This window comes from Panthera leo, chromosome C2, assembly GCF_018350215.1.
Source record: "Panthera leo isolate Ple1 chromosome C2, P.leo_Ple1_pat1.1, whole genome shotgun sequence".
Taxonomy (NCBI): domain Eukaryota; kingdom Metazoa; phylum Chordata; class Mammalia; order Carnivora; family Felidae; genus Panthera; species Panthera leo.
In genome coordinates, this window is record NC_056687.1 from 10,876,873 (window position 1) to 10,898,923 (window position 22,051).

At 43.6% G+C, this 22,051-nt stretch overlaps 1 protein-coding gene across 1 annotated transcript; it reads left to right on the plus strand.

Moving 5' to 3' along the window:
• The first annotated feature begins 16,187 nt into the window (after positions 1-16,187).
• Positions 16,188-18,945, plus strand: SMIM34 (small integral membrane protein 34). The gene is made up of 2 exons (XM_042903019.1): positions 16,188-16,266; positions 18,533-18,945. The coding sequence occupies exons 1-2, from the start codon at positions 16,188-16,190 to the stop codon at positions 18,943-18,945; spliced, it is 492 nt and encodes a 163-aa protein (XP_042758953.1).
• Positions 18,946-22,051: the final 3,106 nt, after the last annotated feature.

The window sequence follows — 22,051 nt, forward strand, 5'->3', positions numbered from 1 at the left end:
AACCCAAATATCACACTGCCAACAAAGTAGAATATCGTTGGACTTTGAAGACATGGACGAACACTCTAGATCAGAGTTTGGCCAACGATGGCCCGCAGGCCAAACCTGGCCTGCCACGTGTTTTTGGAAATAAACTTTTATCGGAAATAGCCACATTCATTTGCACATTATCTGAGGCTGCACTGGTGCTATAGAAACGGAGTTGAGTCCTTGTGACAGACATCACATGGTTCACAAATCCAAAAATATTGACTATCTGGCTCTTTAAAGAAAAAAAAAAAATGTACTGGCCCCCGTTCTAGAACCATCTTGAATATTTTAATGTGTGGCCACGCTTGGTAAACATGTGGCCCCGTGGATGCACATTCTGGAGGTGCAGCTACGGGAGTCACAGGAGAGAGACCGTGAGCTCTCTGAAGTCACACTGAGGCAGGTCCCGGCAGAAACACCCCCACGGATCTTCATAGGAGTTCTGTCTGTTAAGCATAGACTACCAGAATTTGGATTAAAAAAAAAAAAAAAGTTAGTAACTACGATTAGGCCTGGAATTATGCACTTTACAATTTTTTGAGTGCTTCTGTGTATTTGTAAAATCCATGTATCTATTGTGCTACCCCAATGTTTGTAGCAGCACTATCGACAATAGCCAAAGTATGGAAAGAGCCCACATGTCCATCGAGGGATGAACGGATAAAGAAGAGATGGTCTATATATACAATGGAGTATTACCCGGCAATCAAAAAGGATGAAATCTTGCCATTTGCAGTGATGTGGGTGCAGCTAGAATGTATTATGCTAAGGGAAAGAAGTCAATCAGAGACAAATACCACATGATTTTAGTCGTACGTGGAACTTACGAAACAAAATAGATGATCATGTGGGAGAGGGGTGAGGGAAAGAGAAGAGAGGGAAACAAACCACAAGAGACTCCGAATGATAGAGAACAAATTGAGGCTTGATGGAGGGAGGTGGGGAGGGGGGGAGGGGGGTACCAAGGAGGGCACTAATTGTGATGGGTGTTGTATCTATTCAGTGACGAATCACTGAATTCTACTCTTAAAACCAATACTGCGCTATACCAAAATTTAAGATAAATAAATGAACAAACAAACAAATAAATATTTGGCTAAAACACATGCACAGAAACATGGCTGTCTTACCAGCACCCTCTATTGAAAACCCCTGGGCTGGACACCCAGGGAACCATCCGGGGGACATCTTCTGGTTGTCATAGCAGACATTGGCCACACAGGGGCAGAACACCCCTGGCTATTACATATCCCTGCCCAGCAAGAAACCAGGAGTCTCAGCCTCCTGGGGGCTCCCCCCCCCCGCCCGGGGGGGGAGGGGGGCTTTTTTGGTTAACGTCAGGGCAACCCGGGTACAGTTTCCATACTTCCTTTGATTCTATTGTGAGGCAGGGCAACATTTCTACAAGGAGATGGAAATCAGGGCGGAGAGGGAACTTTAGAGGATTGGATTTAAAATGTTTGAAAGCAAGAATTTCGGACCTGCTGGCATGGAAACGGCTGATTGCCAGCCAGGAGCTAACATGTTCGCTGCAAACTTCGTTCTTAAAACAATCGATTTGTCTTTTTAATAGGTAATCGACACATGGTAAAAAACAATAAACAAACAAACCATCAAAAAGGATACTTCTCAGAAGCAATAAAGGGATTCTTCGGTCTCCTTTCGGAGATATACTATATACATATGAGAATAACCAGCTTTTGTGTACAAATGGTATACAAGAGACACCAATCTGCATCGTGCTTACTTATTATTTTTTTTTTCCTATTAGCAATATATTGAAGATTGTTCCTCATCAGTGCACGGATATCTCCCCCTCCCTTTGAATGCTTGAAGAGGATCCCATTGGATGGATTTCCACACTGTCTTGAAACAGACCTCTCTTGATGGACATTTAGATGGCTTCCAATCTTCTGCTGTTACATGAGGTGATGAGTAGACTTGTATATATGCCCTGGAAATCCGCTCATACCTAAGTCCCCAAAACTCCTAGAAGGTGACTGAGCAGCCAGAGGGATGCATATTATACAATTTTAATCAGGCCAGTTATCCTCTAATGATGCCGGTAACTGACTTCTATGAGCTGTCACTATGTGTCAGGCACCATTCTGACTGCTTTAAAAAAAAATTTTTTTTTTTCAGTATTTATTTTTGAGAGAGAAAGAGACAGAGCGCGAGCCAGGGAGGGGCAGAGAGAGAGGGAGACACAGAATCCAAAGCGGGCTCCAGGCTCTGAGCTGTCAGCACAGAGTCTGACATGGGCTCGAACCCATAAATTGGGAGATCATGACCAGAGCTGAAGTCAGATGCTGAACCGACGGGGCCACCCTGGCGCCCCTGATTACCTTTTAAACTGTGGTAAAGGCACTGTGGATAAATCCAATTTACGGGAGATCTTTATTCATCTATTGTAGTAAATGAGATCTCTTTATAATTTCGGTTTGCATTCACATCATTATTAGTGAGAATGAGCCTCTTTTTATCTGGTTAAAAGCCATTTGTACTTCTTTTTCTTTGTGACTACTTGTTTACATCTTTTGGCCCTTTCTGTTGAGTTGCTGACCTGTTTCTTAACGCTAAAAGCCTTTGAGCATAAGAGACTGTTAAAAACTGAGAACAAGCTGAGGGTTGATGGGGGTTGGGAGGGAGGGGAGGGTGGGTGATGGGTATTGAGGAGGGCACCTTTTGGGATGAGCACTGGGTGTTGTATGGAAACCAATTTGACAATAAATTTCATGTATTAAAAAAAAAAAAGAAAATAGAAGTGAAAAAAAAATATTTAGTGTTATTTGTTTGGGACCCTGCTGTGTATTAAGTGTAGTGTGGACATGCATTTATTTATTTATTTATTTAAAAAAAAATTTAAAAAAAAAAATTTTTTTTTTTTAACATTTATTTATTTTTGAGACAGAGAGAGACAGAGCATGAACAGGGGAGGGGCAGAGAGAGAGGGAGACACAGAATCCGAAACAGGCTCCAGGCTCCGAGCGGTCAGCACAGAGCCCGATGCGGGGCTCGAACTCACGGACCGTGAGATCATGACCTGAGCCGAAGTCGGACACTCAACCGACCGAGCCACCCAGGAGCCCTGTGGACACGCATTTAAACGTATCAACACAGACTCATCATTTGAAAACATAAAAATAAAAGCTAACCTGATTAAAAAAAAAAAAAAAGCCTTTGAATATTAAAATATTTGACACTCTATCACATGGGCTGCAAATGCTTCCCCTGGCTTATCATTTATCTCTTGACTCTGTTAAGAGTATTTTGTTTTGGCCCCAAAGAAAATTTTAATTCTTCTGTGGTCAGTTTTATCGGTCTTGTTTTTTTGCAATTTCTGACTTTTGTGTCCGAAAGACTGCCACAATCTGGAATTATAAAAATAACCCCCCCATGTTTGTGCTAGCACTTTTACGACTGTATTTTTAAAAATTATAACAGCTCCATCTGGAATTTATTTTGGTGTATTAAAGCAGAGATCCAAATTTACTCTTCCCCAGATGTCTACACAATTGTCCCATGCATTTGTGAGATAACCCATCTCTTCTACATTAATTTGAAACATCCTTTTCATTTAATATTATTTTCCTGAATGTTTCTGAGTCTCTTTCTGGACCTCATTCTGTTCCATTGATCTGTCTGCTCGCATGCTAGGACCGCGCACTCTTAATTTCTGTGGCTTTATAATACATTTTAACATCTCACAGGGATATTTCATTACTTTCTTTCCTCGGAATTTTCTCAGCTATTCTTGTATGTTCCATTTTCCACATAAATTTTAGACTCGGGGCGCCTGGGTGGCTCAGTCGGTTAAGCATCCGACTTCGGCTCAGGTCATGATCTCACAGTCTGTGGGTTCAAGCCCCGCATCGGGCTCTGTGCTGACAGCTCAGAGCCTGGAACCTGCTTCCGATTCTGTGTCTCCCTCTCTCTCTGTCCCTCCTGCTCTCTGTCGCAAAAATAAATAAAAACATTTAAAAAAATTAAAAAAAAAATTTTAGACTCAACTTGTCTATGTTAATTTGAATGAGGTAAGGTTCTCAAGGTCTTTGTTGAAATAAGAAGTCTAACAGATTTATTTACCTTATGCCTCCTTGTGAAGGAAGAGAGAAGCCAGAAAAGTTCACAAAAGCTTATACCTTTGGAAAAACAGAGGCACCACTTAAAATACTTCTGTCAGAGCCAACTTAAGTAAGATGGCCAATGGGAATTAGAGCCTTGGGGGGAAGTTGAGGTTACTTTTCTCAGGGCAGAGCAGCAACCTTGAAAAAGCAAGTGACTTGCCTATTCCTTCGTTGGGATAACGTCTCAAGGATGGATGTTTATGATGCGGGATGCTGTCTGTTTTTTGCAGCTGCAGGGGGAAAAGGACCATTTCCACCCTTCACTTTTGCTGCAGTTTCGCTGTGGTTTTTCAAGCCTAAAACCTGGCATTCTGTTCCCTGGTACTGAGAGAAAAAAAGATGGGTCTGAAAAGCATAAAAACACGTTCCTGGAAAGGAAAGGCGAAGAATAAGATCATGAACAAATGGCGTGTGGGCTTGGATTATATGACATTCAGTAAAGCTCGGAAATACAAAACAAAACAAGAACAACAAGGAAAAACAAAACCCTCCGTTGGTGTTTTCATTAGGATCATACTAAATGCACAGATTTATTTGGAAAGGACGGCCGTCTTTCCACAAGACAGTCTTTCTATCAAAGGATAGGAAATATTTGCGTTTAGTCGAATCTTTTTTTTTTTTTTTTTTTTGTCTCTCTGGTTTTTAGATTTTCTTTGTGGATGAATCTTACACATTTAATGCACTCTTGGGTGTTTTATCTTCTTGGTTCTTATTGTAACTGGAATCGTTTCTTTAATTATATTTACAAAGTGATCGCTGTTAATACAGATCCTTGGATATTTATTTGTTTTTTTAGTATTTATTTTGTACCCATTCAACTTACTGGACTGTCCTACTATTGCTAACCGTTTTGCAATAGATTCTCTTCATTCTTCCAACCATACAGGCAATGATAATTTTTGCTTCCTCCTTCCCAGTTTTTGTGCCTCTTGTCTAATTGAGTCAGATGATTCCTACAGTACAACGTTAAATGGCAGTGGTGATAATGGGTGATTATGTGCTGTTCCCCACTATAGAGTGCTTCTCATATTTTACCATTAAGCACTCGTTTCTGACTTGAGATATTTAAAGAAAAATTTTTTAATGTTTATTTATTTTTGAGAGAGACAGAGACTGAATGCAAGTGGGTTAGCGGCAGAGAGAGAGGGAGACACAGAATCCGAAGCAGGCTCCAGGCTCCGAGCTGTTGGCACAGAGCCCGACGCGGGGCTCGAACTCACAAACCGTGAGATCGTGACCTGAGCCGAAGTCGGACGCCCAACCAACTGAGCCACCCAGGCACCCCGACTTGAGATACTCTAAATTTGGCATTTTACAGAATTGGTTATCTTTTTATTTACCAAGATTTTAAAAATCAGGACGAAATTGGAATTTAACAAACACCTATTATCTGTGAAGATGAACACATTTTTTTCTCCAGACTTGTTCATGTGGTAAATCGCATCCATAGGTTTCCTGATATTGAACAACTCTTCTGTGATTGGCATAACTGCATTTGTTTGTGGAATTTATTCTTTTCATGCACCGTTGGATCTGTTGGCTAGTATTGGATTTAGAATATTCACATCTATATCCATAAGTGAAGCTGGTCTGTGGTTTCCTTTCACTACGGGGGTTTCATCAGGTTAAGTTATCATCGATCTGCTAGCTTCATCAGAAAAATTCGGAAGCTGTTCTTTCTCCATGCTCTATGGCAGTTTAAAAGCAGCATTTTCTAATCAATAAAGGTTTAGCAAGATTCACTTGTGAAACTGTCTGAACCAGATGCTTCTCTGGGTGGGTGCCTCTATAGCAAATTTTTCAGCATTTTCTATGGTAACTGATATTTTCTGATTAAAAAAAAATCTCTTTTGGAGGGCACCTGGATGGCTCAGTCGGTTAAGTGTCCGACTTTGGCTCTGGTCATGATCTCGGGGTCCGTGAGTTTGAGCCCCGTCCCTCTTCGGGCTCTGTGCTGACAGCTCAGATCCTGTGTCTCCCTCTCTCTCTGCCCCTCCCCTGCCCTCACTGTCTCTCTCTCTCAAAAACTAAATAAACATTTAAGAAAAGACTTAAAAAATCTCCTTTGGGGTCAGTTTTGATTATTTATATTTTCCTAGAAAGTCGTTCATTTGGGCAAGGCTTTCAGACTTATTTGCACAGAAATGAGCGATAGAATTAAGACATTACTTCTTAGATTTCCTCTATATCTCTGGTTATTCCCTCAACTATCCTTATTTGGTATGTTTGTTCTTTCTCCTTTATTTTTACTTTTTTTTTTTTTTTTTTTTTTTAAGTAGGCTTCATGCCCAGCATCATGGAGCCCAATGCGGAGCTTGAACTCACAACCCTGAGATCAAGACCTGAGCTGAGATCAAGAATTGGACTCTTAACTGACTGAGCCACCCAGGTGCCCCTCCTCTATTTCTTTATTAGGGTAACTAATTGTTTCTCATCTTATTTATTTATTTATTTATTTATTTATTTATTCTTTAAGGAACCAACTCTTAGCGTTATTGTTTTTCTAGCTTCTAAATTCTGCTCTTCTCCTTTTTAATTTTTTTTCTCCCAGCCTTCTTTGGGCTTGTTGTTATTCTTATTGAAACATCTGGAATTAGGTACTGAATTTAACATTTAAAGCAGCTTGATTGCGATATAAGTTACGTATCGTAAAATCTACCCATTGACAGTTTGCGAGCATTTCCCTCAGCCCCCAAATTTCCCCCTCCTGTTTGTATCAGTTCCTGCTCCCTCCTCTGGCCCCGTGCAACCACCAATTTGCTTCTGTCTTCTTTTTTTTTTTTTTTTTTGCCTTTCCCAGGAATTTCACATAAATAGAGTCATACGATATGTTGCCTTCTGGCTTCTTTCAGTGTCTGGCTTCTTTCACTCGGCATAATCCTTACGAAGTTCATCCATGTTTATGCTGCATAGTAGTCCTCTGCAAGGACATAGCACTTTGTGTTTCCACGGACCAGTTGATGAACATTTTGACCGATTCCAATTTGGGGCTATTATGAATGGTGTTGATATGAATATTTACATACAAGTTTTTGTGTGGAGATATATATATATATATATATATATATATATATATATATATATATATATATTTTTTTTTTTTTTTTTTTTTTTTTTTTTTTTTTTTTTTCTCAGTACATACCCAGGAGTGAAATTGCTAAGTTATATGATATACATAGGCTCAACCTTGAAAGAAACTACTGAACTGTTTCCAGAGGGCTGTACCTTTCAACATTCCAATCAGCAATGTAGGAGAGTTCCTGTTTCTCCACAGCCTTGCCAACATTCAACATCATGGCCACTTTTTAAATTAGAGCCATTTTAATGGATGTGTAGTGATAGATCATTGGGTTTTCATTTGTATTCCCTTAGTAACTAATGATGTTGAGGATCTTTTCATGTGCTTATTAGCTGTTTGTGTATCTTCTTTGGCGAAATGTCTGTTCAAATCCTTTTTCTACTTCAAATTGAGTTGTTCGTGCTCTTATTATTAAATCATAAGATTTTTCATCTATTCTAGAGGCAAGTCCTTTATCAGATATCTGATTTGCAAATATTAGCTCCCAGTCTGTGTGGCTTTTCTTTGCATTTTCTTCATAAGGTCTTTTGAAGATCAAGTTTCCCATTTTTATGAAGACCAATTTATCAGGGTTTTTTTTTTTCTTTTATGAATTGTGCTATTGATGTTACATCTAAGAAATCTTTTCTTTCTTTTCAAAAAAAAATTTTTTTTTTTGATGTTCATTTATTTCTGAGACAGAGAGACAGCACGAACGGGGGAGGGTCAGAGAGAGAGGGAGACACAAAATCCAAAGCAGGCTCCAGGCTCTGAGCTGTCAGCACAGAGCCCAACTTGGGGCTTGAACTCACAGACCGTGAGATCATGACCTGAGCTGAAGTCGGATGCCTAACCGACTGAGCCACCCAGGTGCCCCAAGAAATCTTTTCTTAATCCAGTGTCATAATTTTCTTTTATGTGTTTGTCTGTAAGGTTTATAGTTTTAGGTTTTACACTGAGATTGTCCCAAATGATCCATTTTGAGTCAATGTTTTACATGGTGTGAGGTAAGGGTCTCAGTTTGTGTGTGTGTTTGTTTAGTTTTGCAAAGGAACATCCAGTTGTCCCAGTGCCCTTTGTTGAGAAGATTGTCCTTTCCTCGTTTCTTAGTAAATCTATTTTTATTATTTTTTTCTTGTTAATTAAACTAGTTTTAGTACTTAGGTTTAACTATGTACTGTTTTGAATTCATTTTCTAGATAATATTTTACTTGCAGTTGTGATTTTTTTTTTGACCCAAGAATGCTTTAGGCTGTGATTTCCACATAACAAGCCTTATGTGTTGTTGGTTTTTGTTTTTTTTTTTTCAATTTAAAAACCGATCTCTATTTTAATAATTGGTAGTAGAGAATGTTCTAAGTTGCCCTTTCGAAATGTTCTAAGTTGCCCTTTACAGGTACTCTGCGAGGCAGGTATTTTATGCATGTGAAAATTCCGTGGGCCTTGAAAAAAGTTGTCTTCTGTGTTTACAGGACATGGAGAAAACGCCTCTGCTGCAGGAGCAAACGAGGCCAAGGTGCAAAGGGAGGCAGAAGCGGAAGCCAGAAATGGACCTGCCCCCTCGGATCCAGCCCCTTAGACCAGCTCTACCCTGCCTCTGTCTTGCCTACTTGAACCTGGAAAGTCTCCCTTTCTCTAACTCTGGTCTAGCTTTGGCTCTGCACCCCAGAGCGTCCCGGTGGTAGTAGCATCATCACGACAGAGAAGACTCATTTGAGGTAACAATAACGCTTTATCTGTGTTCCCACCATTTCTTTAGTTTTGCTCTGTGGGCTCTGTCATGTGGGGTTCGATCTTTCCCGGCCCGCATCGTCATGTCAGGTGGGGGAAAGGGGACTTCATTCAATAATTTCAGGCGTGCCGTCTCGGGTCACAATCAAAATTCTGAACTCAATCTTTAGGGTTGAGGCTCCCCTGCTCTTCCAGCTCAGGCCTGCAGGGGGCAGAACTGTGGCGGGAAATGGCAGCTGGGCTGGTTTCTGCCCCGTTCGTCGGCTTCCACTCCTGAGCCTGGTTGACTGTGCTGTCCGACCTCCCTCGGGGAGGGGGCAGTCTCATTGGTCTGTTCTGCGGTGGCCGTGAGAGCAACAGGTCAAGCGTGCAGGGCTCGTGCTCTGTCTCTTGCCACCTTTGAAGCCCTCTCCCCGAGGCAGTGCTCAACGGCGGCCCCGTGTGGCCCCTGGAGGCAACAGCAGCGTTGGATGACTCACGCGGCCCTCTGCCTTGGGCTGCCCTCTCCACCCCCTCTGGACGAAATCCCAGCGAGTCGCGGTCAACCCGGAGGCCTTAGGAGGGTGATAAATGTAGGGCTTCCTGCTAACCAGGCATCGAGGGCCCAGGGAGTTCAGTGGGAGAAGACACGAGGTGTGGCTGTATTCGCCCCTGGGATTTATGAAATAGTTAACGTCACCACAATTTATTACCCTTTGTTTAAAAGTTGAGGTTTGGGGTGGTGAAGTGACTTGACCACAGTCCCGCAGTGGGCACGTGAGGAAGTCCCAGCTAGAACCTGGCACCTCCGATTCCAAGGGCTGGGAGCCTTCCTCGGCACCTCCCTGGAGACGCGAGGTGACCTGAAATGTCCTTCAACGGTGGAGAAGACGATGAATGGCATTACAAAGGAAAGGCAGGGTGCTTGGGTCAGGGTGCTCAGTTGGTTAAGCGTCCCGCTCTTGGTTTCCGCTTAGGTCATATGATCTCACAGCTGGTTCATCAGATCAAGTCCAGGGTTAGGCTCTGCACTGACAGTGCCGATCCTGCTTGGCATTCTCTTTCCCTCTTTCTTTGCCCCTTCTCTCTCTCTCTCTCTCTCTCTCTCTCTCTCAAAAATAAGCAAAAATAAAAAACTTAAAAAAAAAAAGGAAAGGCAAAAATGACATATAGGTTAAAGATTTTTAAAACATGCAAAACATCTTTTAAATGTCCTCTGGAAGTTTGTACCCCCTGCAAAGCGGGAAACATCTGGAATCTGTGCTCCCGGCCAGAAGAGCTTGCAAGTGCCCTTTGTCTGGGGCAGGGCAGGGAGGAAGTTGGGTTGTTCTCCACAGGACTCCTGAATTGTCATTTTTAATGTCCTCTTGCACTGCAAGGAGTCAGAATTGGTTGGTGAAGTCTCCCTCCCTTAGAAATACTCCTTAGAAAGAATGCCGAATGTGCTTATGAGCATTTGTTTATTGACATTTTTTTAAAATGCCAGTTCTGACATCCTGAAATGTAAAGGCACTTGTTTCTATCCTTTTTTTTTTCTTCTTCTTCTTCTTTTTCTGGCTAATCAAATCCACACTATTGCTACCTTTGCTTCCAACTTAGACATCTTCTAAGCTGACTGGTTCTTCAGTAGAGAAAAGAAAAGAAGAGGGAGGGAGGGAGAGAAAGAAAGAAAGAAATGACTAATGGATGGATGGAAAGGAAGAAAGAAAGAAAGAAAGAAAGATAAAGAGATAAAGAAAGGGAGGAAAAGAAAGAGGGAGGGAGTGAAAGAGGGAAGGAAGGAAGGAAGGAAGGAAGGAAGGAAGGAAGGAAGGAAGGAAATAAATAAGCCACGGCTATCTGGGAGAATTTGGTCTCTAATGTCAAAGGAACCAGAAGGTGTTGGGGTCCTTTCTCCCAGAACTTTAGCTCAGACCAATATTTACCAGGTGAATGGCTTTGTTTGATTGCATTTTGTCTAGACTGAACCAGAAGGTCTAAAGAGACATACACAAATAGGAAGAAAATTCTTGGCCCTCGTGGTGGTACAACTTGTTCCATTTCACTGTTATGTAAGCATTTGGGAATGACAGAGTTGGCGTCATCCACACGGCATACTAAGGCAGGCAGCTGCCCAGCCCCTGTGACCATGATCTTGACCACCTCTTCAACCCCAGGCACAGAGCACTTTCATTAGATGATGCCATGTGGCCACGGCCATGACAGAGTGTAGAATTCTTTTTTTAAAATAGCATTTGTAGGGGCACCTGGGTGGCTCAGTCGGTTGAGTCCAACTTTGGCTCGGGTCGTGATCTCATGGTTCGTGAGTTCGAGCCCCGCATCGGGCTCTGTGCTGTCAGCTCGGAACCTGGAGCCTGTTTCGGATTCTGTGTCCCCCTCTTTCTCTGCCCCTTCCCCACGCATGCTGTGTCTCTCAAAAATGAATAGACATTGAAAAAAGATTTTTAAAATAGCGTTTGAATTTTCTGTATAAGCCTTCCACTTTATTTTCCCATAGTCTCTCAAGGCTTTCTGTGTTAAAGACACAGGGTGAGGTTTACATCGAAATGTAACATGCATGCAGAAAACTGAATGTGGCCCAAGTGTATGATGCTATGAAGAGCCCCAAACTGATCAAATACATGGAACAGATTATGACCAGCACCCTAGGGTCCTCCTCCTTCCACCTTGAGTTACTTACCTTCAGCTGGAGGAGATCCACTGTCCTGTCTTTTATTTTTTTATTTTTTATTTATTTTTATATATTTTTTTAACGTTTATTTATTTTTGAGACAGAGACAGAGCATGAACGGGGGAGGGGCAGAGAGAGAGAGGGAGACACAGAATCGGAAGCAGGCTCCAGGCTCTGAGCCGTCAGCCCAGAGCCCGACGTGGGGTTTGAACTCACAGACTGTGAGATCGTGACCTGAGCTGAAGTCGGACGCTCAACCGACTGAGCCACCCAGGCACCCCCACTGTCCTGACTTTTAACGTCACGGTTCCACTTTGGCCAATGGGAAGGGTTTCAAGGTCATGGATATGCCTCAGCAATGACAACCTGCAGTTCAACCTGTAGGGCAAGCGACTGGGAGGATTGGTGGGGCTCTGGGTCCAGCTCGAAAATGACATTCAGGGCGTGGAACGAGAACGCCTTTGGTTTCAGACATCGCACCCCTGGCGCCTGTGAGCTGTGCGACACTGGGCAAGTCACTTCTCTGAGCCTGAAAGAGCATCACCCCCTCCTTAAGGGGGAATAACACTCCTGCCTCACAGGATTAGAGAGGCAGAAACCAGGCCGAGAGCACCCAGTACAGAGCTATGCCCTAACCTTAGCTAGTACCCCTTGTAGAGTGTGGTTGAGACCAAAGGCCCCCTTTTTTGGCCTCCCCCATTTTTCTGGAGCTTAGTGAGCCCCGCATCCCGTGCCATCATCCTGCTGAGCTGAATGCGGAAACCTTCTGACCTCACAGATGACATACTCCTTGAAGCCTCCAACTCCGGAGGCGCCAGCCGCCCAGGCCCGCCCTCCCTGCCCTGAGGCGGCTGGCCTTGACAGCCCTCCCATTCAGACACCTCCACAGAAGCGGCTCCTCCCCACGCCTCCCCCTCCCCTGCCTCCCCAGGCTTCCTTCCTGTATGGAACCAGACTGGACCGGATCCCACTGCTCCCCCACCTTACAGGTGAGGCAACTGTTAATCACGGTGGGAAAGGAATTGCCCAGGATCACAGGGCGAGCGCACAGCTGGGACCAGCGTCCTGACTTCTGACCCTGATCCGCCCTTGCCTTTTGTCATCCAGGGACCCCTTCTGACCCTTCTTACCTCAGCTGGTCGGTGTGGGAAATCCCTGTCTGCGTGGCACAACCGGAAGAACCACGGTCCAGCCGTCCCCTACAGAGAGACCACAGGAGCCCAAATAGAATGGTGACGAAGATTTCCATCTAAGTAATGGATGTGTGTGTTACTGAATAGGGAGCACACAGACACGGTTAAATTTCTTTATATACATAAAAAAAAAAAAAAATACAGTGAGAATTCTACCCCCACTCCTGTTCTCCATCTACCCAATTCTCTTCTTTTCCAAATAACTCCCGTTCTTACCGTCTCCAGCCATCCTTAAAGCTTTCCGATGCCAAAAGAAGCCAACTAGATCTATATGATTTCCCTACTTTTTTAGAAAGGGTGACAATACCCTCTTCTTTGCTCTTTTCATTCCACAGTACACGTTGGGGAACTTTACACATCGGTACACAAACAGCTTCCGCATTTCTTTGTCACAGCTGCAGAGTATTCCATTGCATTATACCCGTGTTACGTTATTGAAATAGAATTCAGATCCCACAAAGGTCACCCACTTACAGCGTACAATCCAGTAGCTTTTAGTATATTCGCAGAAAAGTTGTGCAACCAGCACCACAATTAATTTAGCACCCTTTGTCATCCCTAAAAGAAACCCTTTACCCCGTAGTTATCACCCCACAACCCCCACCGCAGCCCATGGCGACCACTAATCTACTTTCTGCCTTTATAGATCAGTCTGTTCTGGACATTTCATGCACGTGGAACCATACAATGTATTGTTCTTTGTAACTGGAGCCTTCCACTTGTAATGTTTTCAAGGTCCATCCACGTGGCAACACGTGGCCGTACTTCGCTCCTTTTCACTGTCAAATAATATTCCATCGTATGGATAGACCGCATTTTACTCCCCAGTCATCAGTGGATAGGCATTTGGACTGCTGCCACTTTTTAGCTATTACGAGTAATCCTGCTGTGAACATCCAAACGCAAGTTTTTGTCCAGGTGTTTGTTCCCGTCTCTCCTAGATACTGACCCAAGAGTGGAATTGCTGGACCTTGTGGTCTGTTTTATAATTTGCTTATCTCGTCCCCCCCGATGGAAGTTTGACCAAATGACATCTTAAAAGCCAACAACCCTTACATGTTTGTCAGGTGCTGATCTTATTAGCGAGGATTCAGGAGTAGGGCTGGGAACAGTGGCTGCACAGACCCTACCAAAGCTCCCTGCTTTTTTTTTTTTTTCCTCCAAGACTCTTACTGTTCTAGCACTTTCTGGTTAAATTTACTCCGATTCCAGTGTGGGCTGTGACTCACGGGTGTGGGAAAAGGAAGCACCACTCTTCACAGCTTGACCTGTCATCCCACTGCCCACCGATCCCTGAGGGGGAACCCAGGTCCCTCAGCTATGTCCCCGCACCCCCCACCCCCATGCCTGTGTCTTCCTGTCTGGGTTTCCTCATCCGGGAGACAGTCCAAGAGGAAGCTGGTGACTCTTGACCATGGAGTTTCCTGACCCTGCGACAACAGGCCACTGCCACACCTGACCGTCTGCCACACCTGCGACAGGTGCAGAACAGGGGAATTCAGGAACCATCCAGGCTATAAGCTTGTGAGCCAGCCTCAGGGAGAGCTGGAGACTCCTTGGTACCAGCATTGTTTTTAAACACTCCGTTGCGTTAGGCCTTCTCAACAAGCTTAAGCCAGGAAGTACTTTGTGTTCTGAGCCAACAGGAGACAGACAGATTTCGATCTCCTGATTAACTAAAGGAGAGAAAATGAGTCCAGCTCTTCTCTGCTAAGTTTCTACTTGGTATTGCCCTAAAATTCTCCAGGTATCATGTTACTCCCTGCTCAGGAACCTCCGTGCGGCCAGACGTCAGTTGGATCTTGCAGGGAAGAGTTCTCATTCTGTCTTCTCTTTCCACGGCCGCTGCTTAAACCCGCCTCCCCAGGAGTCAAGGAACAGACCACCTCGTGGAATGTGAGTATTCTGCTTCAGTGCACGGATGGGCTGTTCTAGAATGACTGCTCTGTTTCACAGCATGAAATGAGAAGTGCAAAATGGCACAGACAGAAAGGTTTGCCTTTTTACAGGATGTGCTTATCCATTAAGATACAACCAGCTCATTCTTATTTATTTTTATTTATTTTTTGATTTTTTTAACACGTATTTATTTTTGAGAGACAGAGACAGAGTGTGAGTGGGGGAGGGGCAGAGAGAGAGAGAGAGAGAGAGAGAGAGAGAAACAGAATCGGAAGCAGGCTCCAGGCTCCGAGCTGTCAGCATGGAGCCCGACGCGGGACTTGAACTCATGAACTGTGAGATCATGACCCGAGCTGAAGTCGGAGGTTCAACTGACTGAGCCACCCGGGCGCCCTTTATTTATTTATTTTTTTAAAGAAAAGTGAAGAACAGTGGACTGCAATAATTAAGGTTGTGAGTTTCCTTCATGTGGAAATGGACTACTTTTAAAATAATTTAAATGTCCCGTAGTTCTTGGTTGGGTGTACTTTCTATGTATTTGAACACATCACATCCTTCTCTAACAACTCACAGTAGAGTTCTGAGCTCATAATGTGTCTGTGGGATTTATCCTATGACCCATCTGAATATGTCTGTGTTCACACAGGGCAAGAAATGGGGATTTGAGCTGGTCAAGTTCAATGAGAAAATGTCTCCCCTTTTTATGTCCTACTTCTGTGGCTTTCATTCCATTTGCACTGGCTCTCCTAGGAGAGAAAACAGTTTTGAATTAAACAGCAATTAAGATTTTAATCTTCTGGTCTTAGAAGGGCACACGGTGTCATTACCCAGGGGCACCTCACCACGGAAACCGGAGAAGTGCCCACTTGTACCCTTTCCTTTTTAAATTAACTCCTTTTTGAAGATAAATACACATGGTACAAAATGTACGAGAGGGCACTCATGAGAAGTACATCTCATCCCCCATACTCTTCCCCAAGTGCCTCCACAGGTACAATTTCTTGTGTATTCTCCCAGGGATATTTTATGCATATATGAGCTTCAAGCAAATAAAATATCCTCCCCTCTTTTATGCATAGGATTATATACTGCAACATGGTTAGCTTACTTTTTCTAAGTTTTTTTTAATGTTTATATTTATTTTTTGAGACAGAGAGAGACAGAGCATGAGCAGGGGAGGGGCAGAGAGAGAGGAGACTCAGAATCCGAAGCAGGCTCCAGGCTCTGAGCTGTCAGCACAGAGCCCGACGCGGGGCTCGAACTCGCCCTTCTGTGAGATCATGACCTGAGCCGGAGTCAGACGCTCAACCGACTGAGCCACCCAGATGCCCCAGCTTACTTTTTCATATATTAATATTTAGTACCCCCCCCCAAAAAAAAAAACTCTATTACTTTTTATGGCTCTATCGTATTCCACATCATGGACTTTCCAAAAGGTGTTAAACTATCCCCCAATTGACGTTATTCAGGCTGTTCCTAAGCATTGATCATCACAAGCGATGTTTAAACATCATTATTGTGGACGTTTTCCAGCATATCTTAGGATAAATTCCTACAGGGACAGCCGCTTGGTCAAAGGTAAGTGCATTTGTAATGTCGATAGATATCCTGACTGTGCCTTCCTTCCATATTGGTTGTATGAACTTACACGCTTTCCAGCATTGAGCAAATGCCTGAAAGTATATTCTGAAACATTCGTTTTCAAACTTTATAGATCAGAAAATGTTACCTTGATGTGGTTTTCATTTGCATTTACCTTATTATGAGGAAGACTGAGAAGACTTTTTTTATGTTCCAGATCCCCTTGATTTTCCATCACCTAATTGCCCACGCCCCTATGCATGTTTTTCGACTGAGGCTTTGGACTTTTCTAGTAAGACTGAAGGCTATTAAGAAATTTAGTGATGGGGCACCTTGGGTTGGGGGGGCTCATTTGGGAGCGTCTGACTCTTGATTTCGGCTCAAGTCATAATCCTAGGGTCGTGGAACTGAGCCCTGCATCAGGCTCTGCACGGAGCATGGAACCTGCTTAAGATTTTCTCTCTTTCTCTCCCTCTGCCACTCCCCTGCTCTCTCTCTCTCTAAAAAAGTATTTTTTTTAAATTTTGAAAAATATTTATTTATTTTTGAGAGACAGAGAGAGAGGGAGTGCAAGTGGGGGAAGGGCAGAGAGAAGGGGAGACACAGAATTCGAAGCAGGCTCCAGGCTCCCAGCTGTCAGCACAGAGCCTGACACGGGGCTCGAACTCACAAGCTGTGGGATCATGACCTGAGCCCAAGTCGGATGCTTAACTGACTGAGCCACCCAGGCGCCCCATAAAAAAAAGTACTTTTTAAATGTTTATTTATTTTATTTTTTGAGAAAGAGCGAGTGAGTGGGGGGAGGGTCAGAGAGAAGGGAGACAGAGGATCTGAACTAGGCTCTGTACTGACAGCAGAGAGCCTGATGCGGGGCTTGAACTCACAAACCGGGAGATCATGACCTGAGCTGAAGATGACCCCTTAACAGACTGAGCCACCCAGGTGCCCCCCCCCCATTTTTTTTAATTTAAGAAATTTCATGATAAAATTGCAGTTTTCCTCTAGTTTTCCATTTGTCTTTGGATTTTATAGTATGCCATAACTTTAAAGTTTCCTATGTAGTTGAATTTAAAATTTTCTTCCTGCTTTTTTTTTCCTTCTGAATTTTCACGTTGTACTTAGAAAGGGATATCCCACACCGCAATACCAAAGGAACAAAATCTACCATGATATTTCTAGTACTTTAAATTGTTTCTTTTTTTATGTTAAAATCTTTGATTGATCTGGACTGGTTTTTGAACCTACGGTGAGAGAGGTACATTCAGTGCTGTATATTGCTCTAATGCTCCTTATTGAATAATCCGACTTTTCCCGCCTCATCAGAAATGCCTCTTTACTATCTACCAAATTCACGGTGCCTGGGTGGCCTCGTCGGTTGGGCGTCCGACTTCAGCTCAGGTCATGATCTAGCGTGTTTGTGAGTTCGAACCCCGCATTGGGCTCTGTGCTGACAGCTCAGAACCTGGAACCTGCTTCGGATTCTGTGTCTCCCTCTCTCTCTGCCCCTCCCCTGCTCACACTCTGTCTCTGTCTCTCTCAAAAATAAATAAACGTTAAAAAATTTTTTTTTACTATCTACCAAATTTGCATTCCTAGCCTGTTGATTGTATTTTCACTCTGTTCCATTATTCTGCTTGTCTGTGTATCAGCAGCTATTGTAGTTTTATGGGGGGACTTTTTAGGGAGACTTGCACCTGGTTCTGAAGAGCCCCCATGCCCTTTGCAAAGCCCAGTTAAGCCATGGCAGCTGGGCTGTGGGCAAATAAAGCACTCATTCAATGCAAAAAAAAAGTAAATTATTTTTCTGGCTGGCTCCTTTTAAATTTCTGGCTAGGCTAATTTCCACTCACCACTCATTGTTTTCAGATGTTTCCCTCCCTGGTGGTCTAGGATTGGGCGCTCTCAGATATTTCCCAATTAGTCTTGAGAGCTGATGTTTTCAATATTTATAGTTTGTCTATTTCGCAAAGAAATTCTACTGATATTTTTATTGCAGTTACGTTAGCTGCATAGATTACTTTAGGGGCAATTGATATCTGTACAACGTTGCATCTCCCATTTAAGAACTTGGTGTTTTCGAACCCTTTTGATTTTTAAAAATATATTGATATATATGTTGTCAGGCTCCTGCCCATTCAACAGAGAGAGCCCCTTTAGGCAGCCCCATGTTTCCCACTGATGTGAGCATCACACTCTCATAGGCTTGGCCAGGCAGCCCTCAGCCCAGGATTCTGGGTCTCATCTGGATCTCTCTGTTTCTCAGTAATCAAGTGGACTCCTCAGGGAGCCCCCAACCCGACCCAGGCGAGCATTGGCCTAGGCTACCTGCTGAGGGACCACATGGAGGGGAAGAATGGCACCAACTCCACCAGGGCCCTGAAACTTCCAGATGGGACCAGCGCTGCCTGGTACATTCTCACCATCATTGGCATCTACGGAGTGATTTTCCTCTTCCGATTGGCCAGCAACATCCTCAGAAAGAATGATAAATCCTTGGAAGATATCTACTACTCAAATTTGACCTCCGAACTCAAAAAGAAAAATCTCCAAAGCAAGGTGGCCAAATGCTCTGCACTGACCTTTAGCAACAGAGCTGTCCTGCAGTCCAACCAGGCCAGCCTGGAACCAAAATGTAAAAACAGTGGGTGCCAAACTGAAATCCAAGGGATCCCTTGAAAGTCAAGGCAAACAGACCTCCACAGAAGAGGCCCAACTTTCATGCAAGGGGGAGAAGCCTCGAGTCTACCTGGAACCTTGATAGAGGGGTCAAGTCCTTGAGTGGAGCTAGAGGAACATTACTGGGGCACTTACGCCAATGGGAGCATGGCCAAAAGCCAGCGTCCTGTTTCCTTCTCAGGCTTTGTGGCACTTTGAGACGAGACAGCAGAGGCAGTGGCTCCGGTCATACCCATCACTGGAAGAGCCTGTGTCCCAGAGAAGGACATGGAGCATCTAGTGTCCTCAGAGAATCTAGGAGATTCCCGAGGGTGTACGTGAAGGTGCACTCTTGTCACGGAAAGAAGGCTCAATTTGGAGTCAGGCACCCTGGATTAAAGTTAAACTTCCAGAGGAGCACATGAACTTTGAGCGACTTGTGGCTCTTACCTGGAACACGTGGCAGTGGGATAGATGGTTTCAAAGAGCCATTCGTTCTAGAGGTTCTCACTAGAATATAGAACCAAGGTTGTTAATAGCAGACGTTAGTCAGAAGTCCTTCATTTTCACTGAGGGTGTGTGATCCACTGAAAAAAAAGCATTAGTTTTGGAGGTGGAGGCATCAAACTCTAGTCTGGGTTTGATTCTTGACCACTTTGGCGTCCTTCAACACACCATCTCGCCTCTCTGGAACTTAGCTCCCACACAGATAAAATGAGAATGATGATGTCTGTTTTGCCAATCTTACAAAGCGGGTAAGAGCTAATGGCATCACGCATATGAGCATATTTTTCCAAGTAAAGTACATATGTCAAATATAAGCCTTGTGTTCATAGTGGCGATGGTGGTTGATGCTGATGGTGGCATTGGTGTCGGTGGTGACGGTCGTGATGGTTGATGCCAGTGGTGGTTGATGTTGATGGTGGTGATGATGGTGTTGGTGGTGGTTGATGTTACGGGGGATGGTGGTGGTTATACTCTTGTGGAGAAGGAAACAACCAGTCCGCTGGCAATTAGTCCGTAAACAATGGCTACCTTACCTTCTATTAAGAGGATCCATCTGCATAACAGTCGATGACCTGAACGCTGAGTCAAGTCCATCAGATTCAAATTTTCCATGTAGGCAAAACAGTTACTTTTGGGTTTTGTCGTTTTAGACATCACATGATGTACTCAAATGTTTTTATAAATACCTGTTACTTATAGACTTGTCTCTGCCTAAAAAGAAATAAGACCTTGGGGCGCCTGGGTGGCTCAGTCAGTTGAGTCTCCGACTTCGGCTCAGGTCACGATCTCACGGTCCGTGAGTTCGAGCCCCGCGTCGGGCTCTGGACTGATGGCTCAGAGCCTGGAGCCTCCTTCCGATTCTGTGTCTCCCTCTCTCTCTGCCCCACCCCCGTTCATGCTCTGTCTCTCTCTGTCTCAAGGATAAATAAATGTTAAAAAAAATTAAAAAAAAAAAAAATAAGACCTTGCCTAGATGACGGATTAATTTAGAGAGACTGTGATTAGCTAAACTTCTGCAAGTGACTTTCAGCAGGCAGAGTGATAAATTATATTTTGTACCAATGTCTGTGAAGTTTATACAATTCAGCTCTTGGAGACAGTCCCTGGACTACAAATGAATTCTTTTCTCCCTGTTTGCAGACAGTGGTCTGCAATCAGCCCCACTATTTCATAAAGGTCAGAATTAAACCCCAAGCCTTTGTTTTTAGAGGGGGATATAGACTTCCAAGTGTTTTTTTTTTTTTTTTTAGAATATTTTCCACATCATCACCTCACAGGTTATCCAACAAAAGCGTTGGCTCGTTTATATTGTTAGGGCCGGGCATCATCCATATGTTTGAGATGCTTATAGGGCACGATAAAACAGGATTAAGAAATATAGACAGAAAAATATATAATCCATAGTGACTACGAGCATGGAATGCCTTAAAATGGGAGTCAAGGTCAGAACTCCAGTGGATTTGAAGATACACTCTTCTCCTGTTGGTTGCTTCCCCAGCATGCATTTCCCCCTTCCTTAACCCAACTGCTCCTAATTTGCATTTGGAGATTCATGGGGCACTAAGGAAGCTGAAACTACTCCCAGTTCAAGGCCTGAAATAAGAGACCTAGGTTGATCCAATCAGTGCTTTCCACGTCCTGGCTTCACTGATTAGGTGAACTCATGACCTAAGTAAGCTTACCCAGTCAGAATGACTGGATAGATTTAAAGGGGGATTCTGGGACCCAAAAGTTCTGTCTTGCTCAGGATGGCATTAAATGCAGATCTGAGCCTGCAATCGCTGAAGCCATTTTTCCAATATCAGAAAAGCCAATTTGAGGGCAAAAACGAACATAGAGAACTAAGAAAATCACAGAGACTAGAGTCCCAACCAGACTGTACTCAAAGCCCGCATCGCCACAGGGCTGTTTTAGTTCGTGAGCCAAGAAATTTCCTTTATTAAGCTTTGTGACCCCCTCAACCAAAAATATCCTATATGATACCACTGGATAAATAATATCCTGAAGGAAGTGGGCCTTGAAGGAGAATTTGAAGAGGAGCAAAGTGATATGGTAAGTTGGGATCACTCCTTTCACGAAGGTTTTTATATTTCTAGGATTTTTGTATTTTAGGGAAAACATAGATTTAACATGCCTCTTAGGACAGTGCAATGGTCACTTGTAGGATTTCGCACTGGCTGACCTCTCAAGGAGCATTCGATGAGATTCTGTTCCATTTAGTTCCCAACCCTTGACTTGGTCAATAAACCTCCATGGAAACCCCAAGGAGGGCTTATCATGTTAGACGTGTGGTCAGGGACCAGTTCCTAACGTATTTCTTAAGAAGCAAAAGTCACATCCAAACATAGTTACATGAGGTCCAAGAACATTTTCTCAGGCCACCTGACTGTTGCTTGATCCAAATTCACCTGCTTTCTGGGGAGCTGGTCTGGGAATTTGCATGGGAGATGTGTTCTTGGATGAAAACTACATCTATATAGTCTCTATTTTAAGCAAGATTGGTGGGAAACAATTATTATGAATATTTTTGAGATTTTTTTTTTAAGTTTTTATTTATTTTTGACAGAGACAGAATGCGAGCATGAGCTGGGGAGGTGCAGAGAGAGAGAGAGGGAGACAC

What these genes read in the sequence shown, in the direction of transcription:
- SMIM34 (XM_042903019.1), top strand. Translation starts at nt 16,188, where the DNA reads ATGTTTAAACATCATTATTGTGGACGTTTTCCAGCATATCTTAGGATA. An exon ending in GGACAGCCGCTTGGTCAAAG is followed by an intron (nt 16,267 to 18,532) that starts GTAAGTGCATTT and finishes TCTGTTTCTCAG; the next exon opens with TAATCAAGTGGACTCCTCAG.